General features: G+C 38.9%; 2 protein-coding genes across 3 annotated transcripts; both read left to right on the top strand.

Moving 5' to 3' along the window:
* Positions 1-1,635: 1,635 nt before the first annotated feature.
* Positions 1,636-9,780, top strand: LOC102713775 (transcription initiation factor TFIID subunit 6). The gene is made up of 12 exons (XM_006644155.3): positions 1,636-2,280; positions 3,144-3,230; positions 5,163-5,264; positions 5,494-5,602; positions 6,057-6,163; positions 6,244-6,381; positions 6,455-6,550; positions 6,663-6,787; positions 8,407-8,539; positions 8,613-8,738; positions 8,829-8,940; positions 9,114-9,780. The coding sequence occupies exons 1-12, from the start codon at positions 2,155-2,157 to the stop codon at positions 9,485-9,487; spliced, it is 1,635 nt and encodes a 544-aa protein (XP_006644218.1). The 5' UTR covers positions 1,636-2,154; the 3' UTR covers positions 9,488-9,780.
* Positions 9,781-11,376: 1,596 nt separating this feature from the next.
* On the top strand, positions 11,377-15,800 carry LOC102700392 (protein FLUORESCENT IN BLUE LIGHT, chloroplastic). 2 transcript variants are annotated; one of them, XM_040529459.1, is made up of 5 exons: positions 11,377-11,519; positions 12,579-12,754; positions 12,950-13,109; positions 14,743-15,063; positions 15,331-15,800. In XM_040529459.1, exons 1-5 carry the CDS (start codon positions 11,420-11,422, stop codon positions 15,531-15,533), a joined length of 960 nt encoding a protein of 319 aa, XP_040385393.1. In that variant the 5' UTR covers positions 11,377-11,419; the 3' UTR covers positions 15,534-15,800. The 2 variants fall into 2 exon arrangements, with proteins under 2 accessions (XP_040385393.1, XP_040385394.1); XM_040529460.1 differs by lacking the exon at positions 15,331-15,800 and adding an exon at positions 15,178-15,324.
* Positions 15,801-20,721: the final 4,921 nt, after the last annotated feature.

The raw sequence follows: 20,721 nt of genomic DNA, 5'->3' as shown, positions 1-20,721 counted from the left end.
ATAACAATGAAGACAAAAGCACAAATACAAAAATCGATACAAATCCAATCATGTGATCACTACTTACCAACATTAGAAAAAGAGAATAACATCAAAAAGAAAAGAAGAAAACAAGAAGACAAACATAAGGATGATCGAATGCCTACATTAAAGGTGTGCATGGGGCCACCGATGGAGGTCACGATACCCAGCTTCTTTGAGGGGCCATCTTGGTTCCAAGATCATGAGTCATCATCATCACCCAGAGGCAAGGAAGTCATGAGGTCAACATCAATCTATCCAAGGCAATGTCAACAACATCGATCTAGCTCATCTAAGGTCAACATGGTGGGATAGATGCATCGCGGTGCTTAGGCTTCATTTGATCTTGCTCAATACGGTAGGGCCATCATTCTTGTTGGTGGAGCACCGTGGTGGAGACTAGAGAGGGCGGCGATGAGCTCAATGTGGTGATGTCAATGACACATGGCTAGAAAGCTTTCACCCTAGCATCAACACTCGGTGGTGGATTCCTCAGCAGCAGCCGTGGGCCTAGGTGACACGATACTCTGTATATATGCCAATAATAGATTGACAGGCCTCCCACGGGACACATACCATATTTGGGTCCAGCATGACACGACCCATAACTTCTTTGGGTTGTGTCCTTGGCATGTGAGCACATGTAGGAATAAGTTCACCGGAGGTCCCTCAACTTAACGTCAAGTCTGTCTGAGGTACTTTAAACCCCAAAACCAGAAATATATACTCATAAACTCACATAAACCGTTTAAAGGTCTCATGGCAGTATGACTATTTTTGCCCGGTTTCGTTGACGTAGCGTATGGTGGGCCCCATATGTCGGTAGCTCAACTATTTTCTTCCTCTTCCTCGTCAGGCTCAAGCTCGACCTCCGTCCATTCGCCACACGTGCACGGCACGCTCACAATTGTTGTAGCTGGCATCAGCACACACCAAAAGCGCATCGCGCTCGTCGTGCCCCTCGTCCACAAGCTCCAGTAGATAGATGGCCACATGAAGTCCTTTGCGACGAGTACCATCACATCGTGTCGGAGTCCTTGGGTGACTAGTACCACCACATGGAGTCCACAAGCTCCCTTCCATGGACCCCATGCCTCTGCCCCATCACGCTGGAGTGGGCGGGGACAATAACGGGGGATTGCGACACGAGCACATTCTTCATGGTGCCACTGGTGTTGCCGGTGACCTAACTCGACCAGCCGCCGCCTCCCCCATGAAGAGAGGAAGATGAGAGAGAGAGAGGAGAGCACGAGAGAGAAGGAGAGAAATGAAGAAAAGAAGGAAAGAAAAAAAAACCCTGAGGTGCTGACCCGTGGGACCACCATACGCCATGTTAACGAAATTGGGCAAAACTAGAGTCCACACAGCCATGGGACCTTCTTTGAATGATTTTTATGAGTTTAGAAGTATACATTTATGGTTTTAGGGTTAAGGGACCTGAGACGGACTTGACGTTAAGTGGAGGAACCTAAGGTGAACTTATTCCGCGTGATGGTACACCGGTATATCTATAGTTGCCGTACCGGCCCAACACAGCCATTTTGACATTTATTTTCTCTTTCCGGATGCCGAAATCGATCGGAAGGTGGCGGCATCACGTGACCGCGAGTGCGCTCACTCCTTCGACCCTTCCCCTCGTTTCCTCAACCAGAGCATATCTCTCCCTCTCCTAACCCTAGCTTTCCCTCCTCCACACTCCGGCGGCACAAGGTGCTCAGTCCGGCTGACCGACGGCCACCGCGATCAGGAGGACGGCGCCGGCCGAAAGGGCCGGGGGTCGGCGCGGCGACAAGGGGGGCAGCGGCAGCACAGGCCGGCGCACGAGGCCACATCAGCACTGATTTTCCCTGCCTCACTCGGTCAAAATCCCTCTCGTCGTTCCTGGAGACTCCGGCGTGCATACAAGCAGCGACATCTGGACGGAAGCAGCGAGCAGCAGCGGGTAGGAGGCCGCGGCGAGCGGTTAGGCACTTAGGTGGCAGCGGGCCAGCGAAGAGGGGAGCACTGCAGCAGTGGCGGCGGCTACTAGAAGGGAGAAGTGGCCCGGCGAGCTAGATAGGGAGAAGCTAGGGTTTGGGTAATTTGAGGCTGCGAGGACCGAAGGGAGGGGAGGAGTCGAGAAAAGTGGGAGTGATGAGCATAGTGCCCAAGGAGACGATTGAGGTGATCGCTCAGAGCGTCGGCATCGCCAACCTCCCCGCCGATGTCTCCGCCGCAGTTGCTCCTGACGTCGAGTACCGCCTCCGCGAGATCATGCAGGTCCGTGAATTTCTCCCAATTGCATGCTATGCTCACCGTTGCGCTAAGTTGCTGTCAAAGTTTTAAGGGATGCTTCGCTTATTATGTTGTGTAGTTGAATTTCTGCCGTTAACCGATTCCATGTGTTTTACAAGTTTGCTGAATGAGAGGCGCCTTCATCTGGTTGTTCCAAAATGCTGGTTCACACTAACTGACTAAGGCTGTGTTCTTTGTGTAGATGAAGATGAATATGAAAGATTTTCTGATTTTTTGATAGCTATTTAATGGTACAAACAATGAAATTAATTACTACAAAACTGAAAATCTACTTTAGAAATATGAGATGATGAACATCTATATAGATTTTTTTTGTAAAAAAAATATCATTTAGAAGTTCGGTAAGCGTACGCTCAAATACTAGGAAAAAAGCTGACAAAAATCTGGCTGAATGAACGCCTAATTGTGTCTAGCTCAATGTGTGTTCATTTGATTTTCCCAGCAGTGTAGTCTGACGAAAGGTGGTTGTTTTCTGTTCAGTCATTCTTCTGAGCATCCAAGCTCACCATTGCACAATGACCGGACTGTTTACTTTTATTTGATACAGGTTATAGCTTATGAACTTTTCGAAATCCGTAGTTTTCTCCTAAAGTGAGTGCTATATCTGTAGATTTTATGATATTGTTGCTGAATTTACAGATTTTGTACTATATCTGTTGTTTTGCCATACTAGGTCTCAAATATATAGTTTTTGTGATAATTTTCTCAAAGCATCTGTAATTCTGCGAAATTTACATGTAACCATATAAATACTTTTAGTCGCAGAAATGCCATGTCATTTTCACCTAGGAATTATATGTATTTTATTATGCTGTGGACTTTAACAGGAGGCAATTAAGTGTATGCGGCATGCAAAGAGGACAATCCTGACTGCAGATGATGTTGACAGTGCTCTTAGCCTAAGAAATGTTGAGGTACCTTCTACTCCAGTGATAGCATTTTAGGATTATTAGATGCAGGTTTTGTAGATCTTGTATCTGGTGTATAACTTGTATGCTTCAATTCATCAAACTTGTGACTTACTAAGCTAAAAGTATAAATGGTTAAGAAGCTTGGAGTTTGATAAGCTCTCATGGACACATGTTAGGCAAAAATGAGGCAAAAGCTATGCCATGTAGCTTTTTCTTTGGCTTGTACTCCAAAACGTAAAATATGATTCTGCAACTAATAATTTTCAACATTATCTTAGTGTTAAATTGTGAAGCAATAAGGTAATAAAAATCTATCATGTTCATTAGACCATAATTTTAGTAACAAGTAAGCTGATCTCCTGTACTTGGTAACATCGCCTGGTTTCTATGTCATATATTTGCTGTTATGATGCTGTGGTACGGGTTTAGTATAAGTGCAAGAACTGAGGGTGGGGTAGCTGCCATCAATGTATCTGCTGGTATGTCTGTCCCTGGCAATGGATTGAGCTCTGAGGTCTATTGGAGAAGGGAGGAAGAGACTTTGAAATACTATATGATACCCTGTGCAGTGTTGCAGGAGTTTGTATGAAATCGAATAAGCAATTTGACCAAAATGGTAGGCAAGAATGAATAGAAACCATACATATCAAATGATTCAGCTCAGGTTTTTCTGTATGATGTGGCCTCGCAGATGAATGACAATCATATGGAAGTATAGGATTTGTATACCTTTCTTGCCATGAAATTAGATAGTTGTCTGGCTTTACAAACTTCCTCTAATAATCACTGTTTAAGAAAATGTTTTCAGAACCAAATGATCAGATAACTATCCAATCCAACTGTGCGACTTCATTGTTACTTGGAGAATGCTCGATTTTGTGGGGGCATTTAACTATTTGCTGCTCTTTGGCAGATACATTTATTTGCCACTAACCCCCCCCCCCCCTGCGTGCCCCATTGTTTTGCTGTTTATAAGATAACACCAAACTGCTTATTAACAATTTAAAAATAATTTATGAGTAAAACTTTTATATATATGTTCCTAATGATCTAAAAGCAAATGATGGAAAATAACCTATGATGAAAAAACTTCAGAATCAACTCCAAATTTAAGTTTCAAAATTCAAATTTTGGCTTATAAGCCTAAGTGAAAAGATGAGGCATTAATTTTTATATTAAGAACTAAGAACTACTCCCTCCATTTCATATTATAGGCCACTTTAGCTTTGTCCTAAGTCAAATTTGTCCAAGTTTGACTAAATTTAAAAAAAAACAACATTCCAACACAAAATAAATATACTATATAAATATATTCAACGATAAATTTGATGAAATTAATTTGGTGTTGTTGATGTTAGTACATTTTTAGATAAACATGGTCAAACTTAAATATGTCTGACCTAGGACAAACTTAAAGTGACTTATAATATGAAATGGAGGGAGTATATATTACACATTGCCAATGTATTTATATGTCATCACTTACTGTGTATGACTTCAGATGTATGCCTTTCCTACTTTCCTGTACAAGGAACACAATCTCCTTTGAGGAATTTTACCACTCGCAATGCTATATAACTGGACAGATGTGAAACTGGTTTAGCATGCTAGGTAGGTTATTTGGATGTTACTTTTGATACATAATTTCATTTTTTGTTTAAATTGTAATTGCTGTAGTGCAGTTTAGGTGGCATATGACCGTGTTCAATGTCTGAGCACACAAGCTAAAAATATATGGTTGTATTGAGTTTGTGTGCTTGGGTCATAATCTATTAGTACAAAAATTGATGCATGTGCAGCACCGCTGGTAGGAAATCCACTGAAAGTAGTTTTCATGGTGGTTCTACATTATGAACGATTAAGTTCAATAATTCATATTGTTTTGGTGCACTTTGTTCTCTCACATTTATTTAATTGCTTTAAATTTTCACTCAGCCTGTATATGGATTTGCTTCTGGTGATCCCTTGCGGTTTAAGAGAGCTGTGGGACACAAGGATCTCTTCTATGTTGATGACAGGGAGGTAGACTTCAAAGAGGTAGGAGCTTTACTAATGGATGAATCAAATAACTTTTGTACTCAGTTTATTTTAGTTATTACTCTCTTCATTTTATATTGTAAGACTTTTTAGCTATGCCTAGATTCATCATTGATCAATATATATATATCTAGATGCATTTGCATACATATAAATTTTGGCAAGGCTAGAAAGTCTTACATTGTGAAACGGAAGGAATAATTTGAGGTTTGTTTTTGTCCCTGTGCAGATTATTGAGGCTCCTCTACCTAAAGCTCCTCTCGATACAGCAGTTGTAGCTCACTGGTTAGCCATTGAGGGAGTCCAGCCTGCGATTCCAGAGAATCCTCCTGTTGATGGTTAGCTCCTATGTCTTATCTTATTTTACTCTGTTAAAGAGGGAGTTGGGCATAATGCTTAGTTCTACACCACCCCTACGTAGATTTTTTTGTGGCTGCAAATGTATAGGTATATGCCTGTTATTTATGAGATTTTTATAGAAAATATTGAATCTTTGAATGAGTATACATTCGTCAGTGTTAGAGAGGATAATTAATTGTCAGTTGCATTTTACATTGTAGATTCAGTATATTTATATGTAGGATGCATTTCAATGCACACAACTTATACTTTTGTATCATATTTCTGGTTCCTCCTATGTACACAATGCTCCTTGGTTGAGAGGGAGAGCAGTTGTGAAATCTATCAATAGACCTTAGTCCTAAGTGTGATTAAATCAATCTATGAATGTTCTGTTTTGTTCATTATTTTTAGATTTTGGTTTCATCTTAGAATTAGTGTTTCACCTCACAGCTATCATAGCGCCAACGGAAAATAAAAGGACAGAGCATGGGAAGGACGATGGACTTCCTGTTGACATAAAGCTTCCTGTTAAGCACGTGTTATCTAGAGAACTCCAGGTATTGTGATTACTGTATTAATTCGGGGCCTTGTATCACTATATGAAATTTATATTCCTCTTTATGGGTTGTTTTTGCAGATGTATTTTGATAAAATAGCGGAGCTTACCATGAGTAGATCTGAAACCTCAGTTTTTAGAGAAGCATTAGTGAGCTTATCGAGAGACTCGGGCCTTCATCCATTGGTTCCTTACTTTTCCTACTTCATCGCGGATGAGGTTGTAATCTTGCTTTCAGAGTATACTGTTGGAATCTGGCATTGCCTTATAGTGTTTATCCTTATAATTTCAGGTTACCAGGAGTTTGGGCGATCTTACTGTTCTATTTGCTCTCATGCGTGTAGTTCAAAGCCTCCTCCACAATCCCCACATTCATATTGAACCATATGTAAGTGGCTCTCAACTTCATGTTTCCACTTTCTAGTTGTTTCATTTTATCATTGCATGCTTATGTTTGCAGCATATTACTCCTAAAAAGCAACATTTCTCTTGATTTCCAGTTGCATCAGTTGATGCCATCAATGATCACTTGCATTGTTGCAAAAAGGCTTGGGCATAGGCTTTCAGACAACCACTGGGATCTTAGGGACTTCTCTGCTAATTTGGTTGCTTCAGTTTGCCGAAGGTGAGTGCATGCAAAGAGTAGCTGGTCGAATACCTAGGCATTGTGATGGACTTTAAATAAATCTATAATAAGCTTTAAACTTGAAAATATTGTATATATATCATGAAATAGCGTTGTTACAAGACATAGATGCAAATGATCAATTGTCCAATAATATCACTAACTCAGGATGTGGTCTGGCAGGCTCACCACTACTAGGTTCTTTTGTACTAGCCAAATACCCATGCATTGCAATGAATTTCAAAAAGGTTTATATTAGATTTCAACCAAACTATCGCCAAACTACAGATTGAGGTGTATCACAAAACTACAGATTTAACACCAAATTTATTACAAAACTACTGGTTTAATGAATTGTATCACAAAACTACAGATCTATCATCAATTTTATCACAAAACTACAAGTTTTATAACTCAAGCAATAGTGCAATGGATTTAAACTCTGTAATAACATTATTAAAAGGTACATGCACAAATATCTACTTGTCAAGCAACTCAGCTAGAGGAGGACAAGAGGAGAGACTCACAGCCATTGTTAGCTTTTTTTAATTCAGATATTAGAATATATGCTATGAAGCTCATTCTACTCAGTTCCAGGAGTGTTGTTATCAGAATTTAATCTGTTCTTGATGGTCAGGCATAATCTTTATAACCATCACCGTTATCATAGTTCTTCATTCTTCTTTTGTTTACTGAATGTTTTATTCACTTTGTCTCTACTAACTTTTGGACAAATGGCAAGTCAATAGTGGTTTGACATGCATTTCCTACTGTGTTCCTCATCGAAAACTCAATTCTTGGTGACACATGAACAGTTACTGTCAATTAAATGTTGAACCACTTTTCACTTGCATATTTCTATTAGTAAGTAGCATGCATATATAGCTGTAATTCAATTTTTATATTTTTTTACATTTTTCTATTGATTTTTTACATTTTTTTCCTAGAGCTCACTTGTAGACATAAAGCTTCACACTTTATATTGATGCATGTATTTAGTGGGTAGCGACTTTGTCTTATGCGAGGTGAGAGACCTTTGTTTTCTGAGACAGTAGGGGAGGACCCTACTTAGAATTTAGAAATACACTCCATTTCTTTATATTACATTTGTTAGTTCAATTTTGAACTAACCAACGTCATACAAAGAAATGGAGGAAATAGCATACGATAGATAATAAAGCACAAGAGCCTTCAAGACCCTACGAGAACAAGGTTTACAAGACCATAAAAACAAGAAAACCAGACGCTGAAGAGTGTTAGTACAGGTGGAGACTACTAACCAAACATATTATTATGTGGGTGAGTGGTTCAGGAACTTGTTTGAGGCTCATTCGTTAAGGAGAGTAACATATGATAGCTCTAATATCTAATCTATTATGTTTATTTGGAGGTTCATTGTCAAAACTACATCAATTCCTTTGGCCTTTGCAACCAAATTTTCCAGCAGCCCATCATAAACACTTCCTTAAAGTGACAGTGCTATAACAGTATAACTATGTTTACACACTTCTGCTATGAAGTCTATCCTTATGGTTGAACATTAGTTAAGTTGTTGCTCTGTGGCTCTCTGCTAATTGGTTTCTGTGGCTTGTGCTGATTGATTGCCTTCTGTTTTGTAGGTTTGGTCATGTGTATCACAACCTCCAAACCCGGTTGACAAAGACGTTGATCCATGCATTTCTTGACCCTCAGAAATCATTGACACAACATTATGGTGCTGTTCAGGGGATATCTGCATTGGGGCCCAGTGCGGTAGGTCCTGTTGAAGCTTCACTTATTCTAAATTTCAGCAAAGAATTGGCTGACAATTTTTGTTCTTTACCAGATTAGGCTTCTGCTTTTGCCCAACCTCGAGACATATATGCAGCTTTTGGAGCCAGAATTACAACTTGAGAAACAGAAAAATGAGATGAAAAGAAAGGAAGCATGGCGTGTTTATGGTGCCCTGCTGGTTAGATTACAAGCTTTCAATGAATACATGCTTCTATTTTGCTCACTAGCCAATGGCTATATGCTGCTTACCTGTGGATGCATTTTTCAGTGTGCTGCAGGAAAATGCTTATATGATCGGCTCAAATTGTTTCCTAATTTGCTTTCTCCGTCAACGCGGCCTCTTTTGAGGAGTAATAAGAGAGTCGTGACTAATAACCCAAGTAAGTTGGTATATATATGTGTTGCTACTTGCTTGGCAACGAACTGGAGATAAAATTAGCCATTTTATTGCTCGATCCTCAGTTGATGAACAATTTCATCTCAGATACATAATACGGCAAAATATTGAAATTATTATGGTGTGAAAGTAAAGCTATGGTCATGCAAATTTCAGATAAAAGGAAGTCTAGTTCGGATCTCTCTGCATCCCAGCCACCTCTGAAGAAGATGGCAACAGATGGTGCGATGAATTCTATGGCTTCAGCTCCCATGCAAAACATGCCAGGAACCATGGATGGCTTCTCCACCCAGTTACCCAACCCTAGCATGATGCAAGCTTCATCATCTGGACAATTGGTGGAAAGCACCGCATCAGGTGTGATTCGGAGGGATCAGGGAAGCAACCACCCGCAAAAAGTTTCCACAGTGCTGAGGTTAGCCTGGAAGGAGGACCAAAATGCTGGGCATCTGTTGAGTTCATTGTACGAGGTGTTTGGTGAAGCAATCTTCTCCTTTGTTCAACCACCAGAGATATCGCTCTTTTTGTAGGGAGCAAATGCATAGCATTAGGAACCATGTAACCTGCATTGCACCATTAGTCTGGTCTTGTGGGATTCTTGTAACTGAAATTGACGTATAGGAATCTTGTAGTGGTCTGATGCTAGGTTTAATTGCTTAATGACTTCAGTGCTACAATAATTTACATCTGCTGATTGATTGAAATTATTTACTGTAGTAATTTTATGTAATATGAATTTTTAAGCTCTACTGGGGTGCCATTTTATGGCATGTACATTTTTAAACCATACTAATTTATTGCAGAGTTGTCATTGACATGTTCTCATGTAAAATTTTATTATTTGCGTTACTGAATATTGGATAAAAGGAGAACAATTACCCGAATGATATACTGTACCTTAATTTACATATCTTTGTCTAACACATTATTATCAGGGTTTAGCACTTTAGCTAGGTCACACAAGCACTTTGCTAAACCTATTTTACAAGAGTTAGCAGCTGCATAACCAAACAAAACAATAGGGACTTTGAGCGTTTGTGTTAAATTATTCACTAGATTATTGAAGTGGGTTATTTGCTCCACACTTAGATAATATATTTTTCTTAAAATACTTTCTAACGCATTGTTTCAACTACTGATTTTTAAATAAATTTCTAATGCATTGTTTAGACTACTTATTTTTAACTTATTTGTTAACCTTATGTATCAAAATATTTAATTTATCCTATAACCGGCACTGCACAGGCGTTTCAATGCGGGGAATCGAGCAGAGGGCGACGCTCTATCATGTAGTGGCATGGTAGCACTCCGCTGTCTGATCCCAATTGCTAACACTTCAATTTGGGCAGCATTAAGTCAAATTTGGTTTTTCACTATAAAACAAACATTTTTCAATCCAGTTTTCTATGTTGAAAAAAAAACATACCTAAACACATTTTCTTTTGGTTTTGTTTGAAACACGTGGGCTATGCCATGAACGAGCCGAGTATCCATTACTAGCTTTCATTATCGAGGACAAAAAAGCTCGAGCTCAGCTCGACAGCCAAGCGAACCGAATGTAAGGTTCTTTGTAAGGAGCGAAAGAATAACGGCTAGCGAGAAGATAACATATTAGAAAACTATTGACTTCCTACGCATTACCTGTGCGTTCCAATAGTATTTTATTTTAATGATATCATTAACATGATACGGGCATTACTTTTTGACATGTATCATCTTTTAACTGCTTTATATATTCGTTATTGACATGTGAATCTATTGGTTCCATGGTTATTTTCTTCTCATAAAATATGAGTGGTTGGAACATGAGATTATTTTTTCTTTACAAAACAGAGTATAGATAAAAAATAGTAATTTGGTGGTGGTGGTAGCAAAGTAATTTTCTCAGCAGATTTACTGTCACCGGCCACCACCGCTAGAAAAGTTTATAGGAGTATAAATACTCTATCCATTCTTTTCTATATAATGTCGTTGACTTTTAAATCCATATTTAATTGTTTGTTTTATTTAAAATCTTAATCCAAATATAAAATTATAAGTCATACGCAAAGTTACTATTATAATAAATTATATTAGAACAAAAGAATTAATAATTATATAATTTTTTGATGAGACGAATGATCAGATATGTATCTAAAAGTCAACGGTATTATATAAAAAAACACGGAGGTGGTAATTTATTTTCTAGATTTTACTAATCTAAGTACAAATTTAGACCAAAATGAATTTAAAAGAAGCTACGCCTACTTAAACTCGTCCAACAAGTCCTTTCCACTTTCGCATGTAAAACGAGCCAAGCCCGACCTGGCTCACGAGCCGTTCGGTGTTTTAGCTCGTTTCATGAATCGAGCCGAGCCCTCTGTTGGAGCCTAGCCTACCGACCTCGGCAACGCAGAGCAGCAGATGACGATATCAGCAGCGAGCAACGTCCAGCGACACAAGAGATTTCCCTTATCCTCTTCATGGCGCTCCTCCTGCGCCCCTCCCCTCCGCCGCCGCCGCGGCCGATCCCGCGGCGGAGCTCCGGCGGGAGGCCGCTGCCCTCCCACGCCGGAGCCTCAAGTGCGTGCCCATTTCCTTCTTTTTCCCGTTTCTTCGATGCCTTTTTCTTTTTCTCTTTCCTGGCTGTTTCTTGAGGTGGTCGTTGGGAGCTTTGCAGGAGTAGAGATTCCTTGAACCTGAATTTCTGTGAGCATCTTTCTTGAAATTTTATAGAGAACGATCGGCATTTTTTTTTACTTGCTTGGTTTCCCTTTCTTATGACAAACCTTTTTCACTTTCTATTCCAACACTTCTTTATTATAAAAAAGCTTTATTTTTGAATACAAATATGTTTGTATAACCATCGTAGGTACGGAAATGGATTTTAAGTTAATAAGTTATATAAAAAAAGAAGAAATTAAGCTTTCATTCATACATGCATATTCAGGATCATGTTTATTTGTTTTTGTTCCTCGTAGAAGTCAAATTTAATCTTGCATATTTATGTAGAGATATCATCATCAATGAGTCTATCTTCTCAAATCTTTTTAGTTTTTTCATCACTGTTTAGCTGATATGCAAAAAAAACATGACCGGATATCTTCTCGAGGGTTTAAAAGAGTTTCCCATAGTTACGAGTTCTAGTTTGTAGTAAGGCTTGGTCGGTGCAATCTTAGCTAGAACTAGCATAGCAGTAGCAGGAAGCTTAACTGAGTTTAGCCCATTTACAAATTTCATCCTCAACACAACAAGCCAACTTGTCAATATCAATGCTCATATATCAATATCATACTGGATTCTCAACGGAAATGTAGGTGTTGCACAACGCAAGTTCATTGGTTGGTTCTGTAATAATGCTCAGCTAACCTTGTACTGTAGTTGTGTGAATACATAAGCCGCGGCGCATGCTAGTTTTCTTAATTTCTTGTTTTTCTAGCTTGCATTATTAGTAAACATAGTAAGAAATCCAAGCTCACAGCACATGGATTTGGAAACTTGGAATTGATCATATAATTCAATGTTACAAGATTTACATGATAGAGAATGGAGTGGACAAATTTGTTGCTTCGTAGAAACAACAACTAATCCATTCTGAAGAGAGAGCAATTGTTTTGAATGCTGACATGTTTTGTCTTGCAGACCCGACATTTTCTGTCCCTGTACTATCTGACCTGGTCGGAAGGCTTCCCTTTTCTGCGCAGTGTTCTATAGCTCGATGCTTCTTATCATCAACTGATGTCACCCATTCAACAAGTGATGACATCCATAAACATGGGCATGGTCATTTTCTAATGAAGTCTACATCTGACCTTCAGGTATGATGGTGAGTCTCATGTTATATTATTTAACCTGTACGCCTGTTTCACTTAATTCTTGATTATATAGTGCCATAACAGACCACTGCATTCAGTTGCATTACTATCGAATCATTTCGATTTTCAGTACAATTCAATCTCTACCTCTTAGGTAAATGTTTACTAATAACATCACAACTTATTCTTTTCTTTCAGAAAGTGGCATCTTCCTGCTTTTTGAAAGCATGTATTTTCAGTAGTTCTGTCATGTTTGTTCTACCACCCAGTTGTTTCGCAGAACCGTGTGAGCCGGAGTACTCTCTACCTAACATGCCTCTGCTTTTTGCGATAGCCATGATTGGAGCTACCGTTGGAGGTAAGATCATCACAATGTGAACTACATAAATGATGGAGGCATGTAGAAACATAATTGTGGCATTAAAACTGGATAAAACATTCAGCCTTACAGTACACGATTTTCACGCTTTTATATCTACGATGCAATACTTATTGTGCAGAGGATGCTAGATAGCATAACTTGAAGAAAATTAGGGTACTAGAAAGGAGTGAGAGACAAATTCAGATTAGGGAACTAGAGGCATTGAGATATAGCAATTTGAGAAGAGAAATGTTTCTCCTTTTTTACCATCATTCTTGTATTGAGGATGTTGCTATGAACAGATAAACTATTTCTCAAAATATTCAATACTTTCCTGACTATGAATAGGCTACCTAATTTTCCTGTATTCTCTAAAGGCCATTTGAGGGTTGGGCACAATGAGCAATGGATACCATCAGGTCCAGCTAGGGAAAGAAACCAGAACTAAGCATACAAGATACATGCTTACATATCTTAATATTTGGACAATCTTATCTCTAGCCGATTGGTTGCATTTGGTATTTTTGTTAGTTTTTCTGGCTATCTAGGTACAAAACTATCATCTGATTGGATCATGTAACTTACTCAAGTCTACCTGAAGGTTCTTCCTCCCTGCCGATGTTCACCCTCTTGTTAGTCTCCCCTATCCAGCCATAAAGTCCACTGTTGCATTGTGTTTATCCCCATAAGTCCACAGTAGGGCATATAATCTTTCAACCTTTTTTTTGAGAAAACATATCTGATATACTAAATATAAATCACCAACAATAACTATACCTAAGTATGATATCCAATCTTGTTATATTTCTTCAATGAGAAACAGTATGGTGCTTCGGTTTATAAGAGCATATCAATACTTTAATAATTCAGTGATTACGGGTAATGTTGGTATTTAGGATTTTATCAATTCTTTGTAAGAGGTTTTTATCCATACATGAGATCGTACCGCTGCCTAGTACGTACTCAACGACGTTCCATTCCACACGTGACAAATGTACAATTATACTCCTTGCGCCAATATTTTTTTGGGAGAATTAGACCCCTACATGCTTCTATCACTGTCAAGTGAGGTGTAGTAGAAATAGACTGAACCTTTTAATAAAATTAGATAAATGATTCAGAATCATTTCTACTATTAGTAGGGAGCACCATAGCCGGCTCTTCTTCAATAGATTGATATTTGTAATTGTAAAAAGGAATGAACTACAGAACTCTAGGCTTGAGGCATTTCACTTTCACTCACCAATGTATATATGCTAAAAAAAAATTATATAATACTATTTTGTTAATCAAATTTAAAAATCTGAATATAGATACCTCAAAAAGTGGGTTTTTATTTTGTTGTAAAAAAGATCATTTACTGTGCATCCTAGATGTCTTACCCCATGTATTACTAGCTTGCTGTTGCTTTTAATTATTCCTGCACCCAGTTTTCAAATCTTAAACCGGAAGACTGATTCCCATCAGATCATTCGGTTCACGTGTTTTCATTTATTTATGCAACTGTGTGGGCCAGTATGGCTTCTTTTGTTTGATAAAAATATAAGTTGTTGGTAAATAGTAGTACTTCATCCTCCTTGAGTTGGTTTTTCTATTTCTTAATATGTTGAACAATTTAGATATTCTGTAGGTCTTCTTGCAAGACAAAGGAGAGGGGAGCTTAAACGATTGAATGATCAGCTACGTCAGATAAATGCAGCACTAAGAAGACAAGCCAAGATTGAATCTTATGCTCCTGCTTTGAGCTATGCACCAGTTGGTAGTAAGATACCTGAATCAGAAGTCATTGTTGATCCGCAGAAGGAGCGCTTAATTTCATATCTGAGGGCTGGGAAGAACTACCTGAGAAATCAAACCCCTGACAAGGCATTTCCTGAGTTTAAGGCTGCCTTTGATCTTGCACAATCTATGAGTGATCACGTCGAAGAGAAGAAGGCAGCACGTGGATTAGGTTCGCTTACCATCAATCTACTTTCTTGCCTTCCTCCATGCACATTTGAAACTGAATGCTATAACATGCCCTTGATTGTTGTAGAGTCACATAGATTACCTTGTTTTCTTACAGGAAAACAATACTGTTCAACAAGGAGATGCATATTCAAATTTATTCTGAAGAATCTTTTGTTTCCATGTTGAATAGAAGTTCCAAAAGCTGCCACCTGCAAAATGAAAACAGCAAACAAGCTGACATTTCTCCTTTCCTGTTTGCATTTGTTAGGAGCATCGTTGCAGAGACAAGGCAAATACAAGGAAGCTATAAAGTACCACTCTTTGGTGCTGAACATCTCTAAGGTGACCGGGGAGGACGCAGGCGTGACAGAAGCGTACGGGGCGATTGCCGACTGCTACACCGAGCTTGGTGAGCTCGAGAAGGCAGGCAAGTTCTACGACAGGTACATCGCAAGGCTGGAGAACGACTGAAACAAAAGGTCGTTCGTGCAATCTGTGAAATACTACTGCAGAGAGCCCAAGTAGACACTCGGTTCCCGGCTGTAATTGAGGCCCGTGCCATCTTTTAAGTTTGTTTGTACTAAATAATGTCGCACCGACCATGTTGTGTAGCATGTAGTTGTTTTGGTCGTGTACTAGGCTACTAGCTTAAAATGCTCAATATATCCTCTAGCTGTACGTACAGCCCGTCTGGTTTCGACCAAAATTCTCTCTTGTTTCAAATTTAACAAAATCTCATCTAGCTCTGTCCTATTTTTTTCTGCGGGCAATTCTTAAATGCCCTGTCACCAAACCCCTCATGTATGTCAACATGCCATCGCGAATTGCAGCATCCTGCTAATAGGTAGCACGATCAGATGCTCGGCCTAAAATCCGGGTGACCATACTTTTCGCTTATTCCATGAATAAGTGAAATGATATATTTATAAATAAAAAATAATTTATAAATAAAATTTTTATGTGTTCTTAGCGATCTAAAAGCCAAGACTGAAAAATAAATTATGATAAAGAAACCTCAAAATCAACTTTAAATTAAAGGTTAAAAATTTAAATTTTGGCTTATAAGCACAAGCATAAGCGAAAAAGAAGAGGATGCAAAATTTTTCCCCAATTCATCCGAGTCACTCTGTTTTCCATGTCAGCATTTGGTTGTCGCAAAATCTTTTTTATAAGATAGAAGGTTGTCACAAAATTCATACCATATGTGTAAAAGAAATGGATTTGGAAATCGGATATATGTAGCTAGGAAGGTTTACTCTTAACCTTTTTCAAGAAAAAATGGTTGACAAAAATAAAAGCTACATCCAAGAGAGGTTTTCCTCACCCGGCTGCTTGTTCACTTTGTGTTCAAGAGGGTGAAACCATTCAACATCTCTTTATGTGTGTTTTCTCCCACTAGATATGGTTTGAATTATTCTTGATAATAGTTCTCAAGGGTATTAGACCTTATCAAGTGGCCAGGTTCCTTCTTGGTCGTTTTTTTTGTCGCTTATTTTTCCGTCAGATATGTTTTTCCTATAATTGCTTGTGACTCCATCGAACTAAAAAAAGTGGCTTCTTTCTTTCTCTTTTCTTTCGCTGGTCAAGATTAGCACCGACCATGTTGTGTAGCATCTAGTTGTTTTGGTTGTGTACTAGGTTACTAGCGTAAAATGCTCAATATATCCTCTAGCTATACGTACAGCCTGTCTTGTTTCGACAAAAAATTCTCTCATATTTCAAATTTTTTTAAAAAAAATCTCATCTAGCTCTGTCCTATTTTTCTCCGGGCAGTTCTTAAATGCCCTGACACCAACCCCTCATGTATGTCAACATGCCATCGCGAATTGCAGCATTCTGCTAATAGGCAGTACGATCAGATGCTCAGCCTAAAATCCAGGTGTCCCTCTTTTCACTTATTCCACGAATATGTGAAACGATATTTACAAAAAAAAATAATTTATGAATAAAACTTTTATATACGTGTTCTTAGCCTAAAAGTCAAGGTTGGAAAATAAACTATGATGAAAAAACCTCAAAATCAACTTTAAATTAAAGGTTAAAAGTTTAAATTTTGGTTTATAAGCATAAGCGAAAAGATGATGATGCAATTTTTCCCCATTTCATCTAAGTCACTATGTTTTCCATGTCAGCATTTGGTTGTCGCAAAATTTTTTTTTTATAAGGTAAAAGGTTGTCACGCAACCGATGCCATATGTGTAAAAGAATTGGATTTGGAAATCAGATATATATAGCTAGGAATGTTTACTCTTAACCTTTTTTTAAGAAAAAATGGTTGACAAAAATAAAAGCTACATCCAAAATAGGCTGTCCTCACCCCGGCTGGCCGGCTGCTTGTTCACTATGTGTTGAAGCGGGTGAAACCATTCAACATATCTTTATCTGTGTTTTTCCCACCAGACATGGTTTGAATTATTCCTGATAAGAATAGATCTCAAGGGTATTGGACCTCATCAAGTGGCCAGGTTCCTTCTTGGTCGTTTTTCCTTGTTGCTTGTTTTTCCGTCAGCTATGTTTTTCCCATAATTGCTTGCGACTCTGTTTAACTAAGCAGAAGCTAACGTCGAAAATTAGCTAAGTTGTAGATCAGTCATCTATAGAGATCAGGTCACTACTAATATCATTGAGTCCAATCCAAGGAGAAAACGCTACAAAAACCTTCAACATGATGCCTTCAAAAATGTCGTAACATTTAATTATATCATGATCACTAGGTTTTGACCTAGAGAGAGAAAGAGTGAGTGAGAGAGAGAGAGGAGGTTTTGTGAAATCATATTCAGACGATATGTGGTGCCCATAGGCATCACCATTCATATCCCTCCCAAAATGACGAATATGTCTACATGATCATCTTCGTCGGCATTAGCAGTGACCAAGAATAGGCTGATCGCTATCACTGGTGCTCGCCGAACGCATCTAGGAACACCGCCACTACTACAAAAGCCTCCGCAACACTAATAGCGTGATGCTATCGGCCCAAGCCTCCTTGTCCTCCTGTACCGGAGTTGGCTCCTCATCCCTGGAATGGTAGGCATGGCATAGGAGGTGACTGGCTTGGGAAACCCCCTTGATCTTCTCGTGATCATCACTTCCCTAATAAGCTAGAAGGGAAGAAATACGATTTCTTGAGAACTCTAGGAATAACAAAGAAAGACATCATATACATTAGGAGACTGCTAAAAACATAATTAATTAGGATCAATCATTCTGCAAGAGATAAAAGTCTCTTTCCAACTGGTAAGTCGTTTCTCAAACTGTTCAATCACACCCCTCCAATCTGAGTTTCTTAATTTTATGTAATAAATAGGAATACAAAGATAACAAAGGGAACTGACGATCTATACATCTGAACAATTTAGTACATTGGCCTTGAGATCTTTGGGCTTTGCCAAAACAATATAAATTTACTTGTATGAAAACTGATTTTGAGGCTAGAGAGTTGCTCAAAAGCTGCAAGAAACATTTTAAATTCTGAGCCATTTCTATATCGTGTTCCATAAAGAGGACTGCATCATCGGCATATCGAAGGATTGACAAACCACAATCTACTAGATGAGGTAATATTCCATCAATTTGCCTATGATTTTTAGCTCTATGGATCAACACAAAGAGCATCCCGACTATAATGTTAAAAAGGAATCGGGGATAAGGGGCTGCCCTATCAAAGTCTTGTCTTTGTTTGAAATAAATGTCCAACTTCGTCGTTGACTTCTATAGCTACACTACCTCTCAAAATGATGGATTCAACCCGAGCATTCCATTTGGATGAGAACCCTTTCATTCATAACATTTGTAACAAGAAATGTCATTTCACCTTATAATGGGCCTTTTCAAAGTTAGTTTTGAAAATTACCTCACTCGATTTCTTTTGATGTAATTCATGCAATGCCTTGTACAAAGCAACAACTCCATCAAGGATGTTTCTCCCTCGCACAAAGGCAGTTTGAGTTGGCCTCACTATGTGATCAACCACATAATTTTTTCTATCTGTGATGATCTTGGTGAAAAATCTTAGAAGCTAACGTTCAACAAACAAATTGCTTAGTTTTTTTGGATGTGAATTGCCTCTTTAACTTTCGAAAATAGAGTGATAACCACAAGGTTCAACCCAAATAATGAAAAGTCTCCGACATGAAATTTTGAGAACAAATCATCAAGTTATGTTGGATGACATCCCAATTTTTTTTGGTAAATCTCCAGGGGGAAACCGTTAGTGTTGGAGGAAAAATCCTCAAGTAATGGACTTTGTTTCTTGTCGGATCATGAGCTTCATGTCTTGTTGGATCATGGCCTGAAGAAGCATGATCACCCCAATCACATGGGACTTGAAAACAACAATTGTGGCACCGAACAAGATAAGTTCATCCTAAGCCTTTTGAACAAGTTGGTTCACATAGATTCTAGGTATCTTAGGAGATTTAAGTTTTTTCAATCATTGTAGAGACCCCAAGGTTGTGCCAGGAGGATGAAGGCGATCCTTGACCAATGTCTTTCTGGGTCGAAGACTATTTAGTTCCCCTTCTCTATCCGACTAAAAGTGGAGAGGGGCCATGTTTATTAGCTTGTTCAATAAATGTAAGGTTGGTAGGACAATTTCATGTTGGAGTTGTCTCTTTATGATGTGACTAGTATTTTGTTTGAATAGAAGGTAGGCACTCTGTTAGCACAACAAAGTCCGTTGAGTTGTTATCATTGCTTATAGTTAGCAAGCAACTAACCAAGATAGACAAAAGAAGCCCGCAGTGGATGAGTGCAAGCGTGACCAAGTCAAGTTGTTCCAATCATCTAGGGAGGTAAGAGCTCTATCTTCTTTGAGTAGAGTTCTTCTACCCAATCTTTGTCAAGGATAGTCTCAATGTGGTAATAGCTCATAGACTATTGTCACTGCCACTAACAAAGAAGGCAGCCTCTTGGTGACCTCAACCTAAGCAAGTAAGCAGGTTATGGAAAATCAAGTATTTCCTTCTATGTATTAGCATTTTGTATTTAGCAGGCTAGGTTATTGTAATTACACAATATGCAGGTCTTTGAATGCCCCTTCAGAGCAGGTGACTGCAATTGTGCCTCATCCTTCATCCCCTCCACTCTCTTCATCTAGCACGAGGTGATTGACATTGCTATCAAGTTGTTGTCTTAGCTAGACTAGTCGTTGATCCCAGCTGCGACCACAGGTGCTATCCTCTGCATCCATTCTATCAACCTATCAAACCAGTGGGTGCAGGTTGAGGTGACTAGTTTAGCTGAGCAACATTTGAAAAGTCCTTGATTTATCAAGGAGTGAATATAAATGTTGGAGGGAAAGCTCCTTTAGTACAAGATAGTGGGGACCCTCCTTCATGTTCAACCTAGGGAGCGCGAGAGGGAGTGTTGTGTTGTGTGTAGAGAAAAACCGATCAACTTCAATAGAGATCAACACAAAGCACACATACAGATTTGGACTATATAGACTCATAATACCCTACTCCTATGGTGTTCTTATGGTTTCTTGGATATTTATAGAGACTAGATGTATGGTTTAAATTTCCTAATCCTCCCTACTCTCCTGAGCATGATCCTCCTTTTAGTCTCGAGGGGATACCACACTACCCTAAAGGGGATGGTTACACAAGACTAATTAATGCACAGGGTGTCTCCAAGGGGAGCTATTAATTGCACACCC

This window comes from Oryza brachyantha, chromosome 1 (assembly GCF_000231095.2).
Source record: "Oryza brachyantha chromosome 1, ObraRS2, whole genome shotgun sequence".
Lineage (NCBI taxonomy): Eukaryota > Viridiplantae > Streptophyta > Magnoliopsida > Poales > Poaceae > Oryza > Oryza brachyantha.
Note: the sequence above shows the minus strand (reverse complement) of the source record. Positions and strands in the feature narration are given on the sequence as shown.